This window comes from Arachis duranensis, chromosome 1, assembly GCF_000817695.3.
Source record: "Arachis duranensis cultivar V14167 chromosome 1, aradu.V14167.gnm2.J7QH, whole genome shotgun sequence".
Classification (NCBI taxonomy): Eukaryota; Viridiplantae; Streptophyta; class Magnoliopsida; order Fabales; family Fabaceae; genus Arachis; species Arachis duranensis.
Window position 1 is genome coordinate 62290453 of NC_029772.3, and position 6313 is coordinate 62296765.

Consider the following 6313-nt stretch of genomic DNA (forward strand, 5'->3'; position numbering starts at 1 on the left):
GGTTTTAAGTAATTAATTAATGAACTTGGTCTAGTGATTAGCTCACTAATTTGCTTAAGCAAGTGTTGAGGATTCGAATCCCCCCTTATTATTATTTGAATTGATTTAGTGTAAATTCTAATAAAAAATCCCGGTGGATAAACGTAGTACGGTTAAGATCGTCCACCTTCCATATTAATTGAAATGTTCTATTTTTAAGAGTTTGGTCTAATTTAAATTATTAATATTTTTATAAAATATATTTTTATATTTATAAATACATATATCTCGTCTACATGGTAATAATTTTTTAAATTATTTATTTTAATAAATAAAATATTTATTTAATTTATTAAAATAAAAAAACCTAATAAATTGTCTTTATGACACACATATAATGTCACACACTCTCTTTTTTTTGTGGGTCCAATGAATCAACAATTGTGTACTCTAATTAATTCTTCCCCATCTAAGAGCCATCAACATAAACTACTAATGCATTGACACCTATCCTTCTACACATGTAGAAATAATTTTCTTTCTACACCATAGAATCCACCAATAAAAAAATATTTAAAAATAATTTTTTATAATTCAAAAATAGAAAAATCAGAGAATCCAAAAACAAAAAAATTAAATAATTAATCCAAACTCAGCAATCATACCACCACCAACTCTAACTCAAAACACAACAAAAAAAAAAAATAGCAACTCACCCCAAATCAAAACACAACAAACAGAGGAAGAAACAACAACTAAAAAATTAGATTTCAAATTTTAGTAACTCATAAAAATTAATAAAATAAAAACAACCATAAATTGAAGCAAACATAAATTTAAATCCAAAATTATATCAAAACTCTATTTAGCATTATAAAATTAACAAAATAAAAAGCTGAAGAACTAAAGAACTCTGCCAAAATTTCTATAATTAAAATATACAATTTTAAAAAATAAAATTCTAAATTATTTATTATTGTTTTAAATTATTATTTTAATTTATTAGTCAAATAATTCAAAGATTAATAATATTTCATAATAACATAGATGTTATCAATTAAAAATAAAAATATTATTTATATATTAAAATTAATCACTAAAAAATACGTATTTTATATTTTAATATATTTAAATAATCAATTAATTTTAATATATACTTAACATAATTAATTAAAAATTACAATATTACTCCCCTAAAATATTTACGATTAGTATTTAGTAAGCAAACATGCTGGTGTTGGTGGGTTGAGTTTAAAATCCGAGACAAAGCCGCAGTATTACAAGGAAGATGAAATACGCCAGAAAAAGCAAGAGACAACACACATGGTAGCTTGGGGCGCGTGAGACATTGGTCAATGGCCTTGGTTACGAAGACACGTGGCGTTAATGAACAGGTAGAGAGACTTAGAGACTAATTGATAACTGTGTTAGTCCCGTGTGCCTGACAACTCGACAAAAAGACAATTTTAGCCCCTCTACTTTTTTTAGCCAACAAAAAACCTAAATTTTTAGTCATTCGATTATGAATTTAACTTATTAATTCATAAATAACTTCCTTGCAATTCCCCCAAATTAAAAAGTTTATATAACCCCAACTCTAAACTGCAGCTTCAAACCTCGTCACAATCGAAAACTCTCTCCAGTATCCACATACATTGTGTCATTGTGGTATATACATATATATGCTCTGTTGATGATTGCTCCACTTCCATCTCAGGATTCAAATTCAATCATTGTTTATTAAACTCGGACAAGTACGTCCTTTAATTTGATTTCTCTCTCTCTCTCTCTCTCTATATATATATATATATATTTTGCTGGTTTATTGTATCATCTGAAAGCAATTGTTCTTCGTTGGTTTGCTTGCTTTATAGGTGGTTTTAGTGCACCTTCGTGGGCACATTACATACAAATTTAGTGCATGTTTGGCCCATTATTTTGTTAAAAAAATATTTTTTTCATATTTTTTAATTTTTTAACGTGTTTGATAAATTTTTAATAGTAAAAGTAAAAGCACTAGTAAAATAAAAAAAAATCTTTTTTGAGAAGCTGTAATTTACATCTTTTTTTAAAAGATCTTTTTTTCTTAAAAAAAGATGTTTTTCATGTAATAAATAAACAAAAAAGTACTTTTATATTGTTATACTCAAACAATATGAGACCTTTTTACATGAGATATCCAAACATAAAATTACTTTTACTTCTCTATAAGATTTTTTAAAAAAAATAACTCGAAAAAGATCTTTTCTTAAAAGCTCACTCAAACAATCTAATATGTGGAAATTATTAATTTAACTCGAAGGGAAATCTGGAATCTTTGATGTGTTTGTGACATCAAATAATGAAAACGAGGGTGTAACTGGGTTTTGAATTTTTGATATTCTTTTCAATCTTAATTGGCCATTAGAATTCAGAATTTCTCATGTTCTCGCTCTTTATAATGCTTCAATAGACACTATTCTGATCGCAACTAATTGTGATTACTGTGTGTCCTATCATACATGCTTCGAACAATTTCTTCTGCACTTCCTTCTTTAAGTTCTTTCTATTATATCTATAGATCACTGTGCAGTTTGTGTACAATGAGAATGTCTTTTTATCTGGACTTGAAAGTTGAAACTTGTTACCAGATAACTGATGTTGTATCTCTAGTTTTGTTTGATTTTGAAACTGTCTAGTTATATCAGGACAAGCCATGATTTTTAAACTTTTGTTGTATGCTACTGTATTTTCTCATTCCCATAAACACTAAATTTTTTGATATTATCAAATTCAGAACTTTTTTGGTGGATGATAGATTAATGTACCCAGTATATATTTGTAGAATTAATGAAGTTAGTTAATATCATTACAAAAAAACTCGTATAAGAAGTAATTTGTAATCTCAAATTAAATTTTTTATATATGAGAAAACTCTATTCTGCTGATACATATATAATTGATTTTCTATGTCCAGTAGGAGCTTGTGGGGAGTTAGAGACATAGATACACAATGGGTTATGCCAACGGGCAAGCTAGTTATGTTAATGGAGAATCTACTTCAAATAGGAAACAACAACCTCTCTTTTCTTTTGGATTGATTACTGATGTCCAATATGCAGACATTCCAGATGGTCGATCGTTTCTTGGTGTTCCTCGGTACTATAGGCATAGCATTCTCGTATTGCAAAGAGCAGTTAAAGAATGGAACAATCACCAGAGGCATAATTTTGTGATAAATTTTGGAGACATTGTTGATGGATATTGTCCGAAAGATCAGTCTCTCAAAACGGTAAAGAAAATTGTTCATGAGTTTGAGAACTTCAAGGGACCCGTGTATCACTTGATTGGCAATCATTGCCTATACAATCTCCCTCGCAGTCAGTTGCTTCCGTTGTTGAGGATTCAGAGCGATAAAGGCCACGGTTACTATGATTTCTCGCCCATGCCAGAGTATAGGTTCGTTGTTCTCGGTGGATATGACATCAGCGCCATTGGTTGGCCCAAGGATCATCCAAGAACATTAGAGGCCTTAAAATTCTTGCAGGCAAAGAATCCGAACGAGGACAAGAACAGTCCAATGGGTTTGGTTGGGCTTGAGAGAAGGTTCCTCATGTTCAATGGGGGTGTTGGAGAGGAGCAAATGAAATGGTTGGACCGCGTCCTTGAAGAATCAACAAGATTGAAACAGAAAGTTGTGGTCTGCTGCCATCTTCCTCTGCATCCCGGCGCATCGTCGAAGGAGGCACTGTTATGGAATTATGACGAAGTAATGAACTTAATACATAGATACAATTGTGTGAAGCTATGTATAGCAGGACATGATCACAAAGGTGGATACTCAATTGATTCACATGGCGTACACCATAAAGTTCTTGAAGCTGCATTGGAGTGTCCTCCTGGGACAGATGCATTTGGATATGCTGATGTTTATGATGACAGAATATCGCTTCATGGCACTGATAGAATGAAGAGTGTAGATATGTACTTTAATCCTAAGGCAGATTTGTGATCAAAAGATTGTTTGGTTGGTTCATGAGTCTACAAAGTTCTGCTGAAGAGAAAATATTCAGCAAGCACTAACATAAATGGCGGTTTTGTCAGAAATGATCTGCTTTAACAAATTTTGATTATTCTTGTAAAATTGTTAGCAGGCTTTGTTCCAGATATATATAAATATATATATTCAATGATAAACTTCCTCTTGTTTCTTAGTGCAGTTATTTTTCATTACTATAAAAATTAAGTAAATAATAAATAAAATTCAATCTAAATCTGCGAATTCAACTGCTTTCAGCTTACTTCACTCCAGGTGGCTTAGCTCTCATTGCAAGCTAATACTACATTTTTGGAGTTGAGTTTGGCTTTCATGATGTACCACTCACCTAGATGCAATCCTAGACATTAAATTGTGTTATTACACTTTCTATTTCTTTTTATTTGTCATTGCTACATTTACATAAATATATACCAAAATACTATATTTATGGAAAAAAGAGAACAAAAGGAGTTAGAGAGATAGTTTACTTATTCAACAATAACTATAAATCTCCATATCTTCATAATTTCCCCTCTCTAATTCTGCTTGCTCTGTTTTAATAACTCAGCATGAACTTAACATAGGTATATTTTTTTTAAAAAAAAATTATAGCAGCAAGCGCTTATGTTGTGACATACACCATACAGCAAGAACACAAAAGAAAGAAAACAAAGCTACGTGTCTTTTCCAGTACTTTTACCTAGTAGCATGCATCTTCAGTTGAGACTTGATATCCTATCAATCATTTGGAAACCTTACCCTTCCTCTTCTCGATGTAGAAGAACACAAAGAGTGACATCACCGAGAAAACACTGAAGCAAATTGAGCATATATCAAGGGACGCGTGGCGCCCGCTGATTGCTTGGATCTCAAACAAGGTTGTTGTCTTCTTAGCATCAGTGGTCTGACCGTAAGCAACTTCAGCGTCATTAGAATCAAACGCGTAGGCGCGTACGAAGTACGTGGCGGTGGGCACGTCGCGCTCGATGACCCACTCGAAATGATTAACGGTCTTGTTGGAAGCGTCGTAGGGTTTGGCCACGATCTTGTGCTGGCACGTTTTGTCCCTTGAGAGGTCGTCCTCCGTCTTCCTCCACGCGCGGTCTTTCTGGCTGATTGGCGCGTAGCACAGCTTCACCTTAACGGTCTGATATGCAGAGTCTGTCCCGGCTGGTAAGGTCTTGTTAAGACCCCATGTCACTGTTATTTTGTCTATTCCAGCTTTCAAAACTGCCAAATTGGAAACAGCCGATAAATAACTATGAGCAATGTTAGGGGCCAGCAATTTTTGTGATTGTTAGCCATCAACTAGCTATCAATGATGATTTGATAGTGTGAGATTGGTATGAGATTTCATCCAATGGCTCACCTTTCTCTGCTGGTTACATGCTGGCCAAAATTCAACAAAACTGCTGGTCCCTTAGACTTTTTCAATAACTATTATAAATTCACTGAATTTCGATTATAATATAGTTGTGCAATTTACACCTAGTATGCATTAACTAATTTTAATTTCGTTGTTGTTTATTGATAACAGAAAATACTAAAAACAAATAATGAAACTAATCAGGTCCTTTTAATGAAACAAGATATGCAAAATTTAGGTTTGGTTCGGAGAAGTTAAGATTAATGATGATGGAATTTGGCACGTGAGTTGTGGTTTTGTTACCTTGTCCTTTCTTGGGGGAAGCGGTGACATCAAGGGTTTTCTTCAAGGAAGAGAAGTGACCTTTGCCATAACAAATTCCGGCTAAGCAGCAAAGGACAAGTAGTGATGCTACCACAACCAATCTTGATGCCATTGTTGCAAAGGTTAGAAAAGTCAACTTTGTGAGAGAGTGAGTTAAAGAGAGAGAGCGCACGGCCGAATCAAATTAATTGGAAATTATGTAATTTGGAATCTGAGTGGGACGCATGAGTTTTAAGCCTTTTATACAAGGCCCGGTCCTATAAAATATTAGGAAATCGATAAATATGTATTAGGAATATAAATTGAGTTTTTATCAACCATAGCCACGAAAAGTCCAAGCCCAAAAATTTTAAATTTTATTAATACTACTTGAGTTGTTTTTGCACAAAAAGAATGGAAGTTTCAGACAGGCAAGTGGTAGATATGGCCCTTGAGCTTGTTAAAAGGGCCAATTCATACTGAGATCTGAGAAGCAACTCCTAATTTATATGTTGGCTTTTTTTTTTCTTCTAAAATATGCATGCACATGAGATGTTAACAATCTTAGCGCAAGTGTATTTAGTTATATTACTTATTGTATTAGTTACGGGTAAGTTGATTCAGTTCCTTTCGTTTCCTTTTTTAAC

The 6313-nt window shown here is 32.8% G+C and overlaps 2 protein-coding genes across 3 annotated transcripts; one reads left to right on the forward strand and one right to left on the reverse strand.

Annotated features, from left to right (window-relative positions):
* The first annotated feature begins 1539 nt into the window (after positions 1-1539).
* On the forward strand, positions 1540-4172 carry LOC107489578 (manganese-dependent ADP-ribose/CDP-alcohol diphosphatase). 2 transcript variants are annotated; one of them, XM_016110328.3, is made up of 2 exons: positions 1540-1733; positions 2936-4172. In XM_016110328.3, exon 2 carries the CDS (start codon positions 2972-2974, stop codon positions 3968-3970), a length of 999 nt encoding a protein of 332 aa, XP_015965814.1. In that variant the 5' UTR covers positions 1540-1733; positions 2936-2971; the 3' UTR covers positions 3971-4172. The 2 variants fall into 2 exon arrangements, with proteins under 2 accessions (XP_015965814.1, XP_015965821.1); XM_016110335.3 differs by having other exon boundaries at positions 2939-4172.
* Positions 4173-4480: 308 nt separating this feature from the next.
* On the reverse strand, positions 4481-5909 carry LOC107489373 (high-affinity nitrate transporter 3.1). Its single transcript, XM_016110125.3, has 2 exons — positions 5667-5909; positions 4481-5227 (listed from the first exon to the last, which is right to left on the reverse strand). Exons 1-2 carry the CDS (start codon positions 5797-5799, stop codon positions 4740-4742), a joined length of 621 nt encoding a protein of 206 aa, XP_015965611.1. The 5' UTR covers positions 5800-5909; the 3' UTR covers positions 4481-4739.
* Between the last annotated feature and the right edge of the window lie 404 nt (positions 5910-6313).

Coding starts and splice junctions, on each gene's coding strand:
- LOC107489578 (XM_016110328.3), top strand. CDS start 2,972: ATGGGTTATGCCAACGGGCAAGCTAGTTATGTTAATGGAGAATCTACT.
- LOC107489373 (XM_016110125.3), bottom strand. CDS start 5,799: ATGGCATCAAGATTGGTTGTGGTAGCATCACTACTTGTCCTTTGCTGC. Junction 5,228..5,666: donor TTCCCCCAAGAAAGGACAAG/GTAACAAAACCA, acceptor CCAATTTGGCAG/TTTTGAAAGCTGGAATAGAC.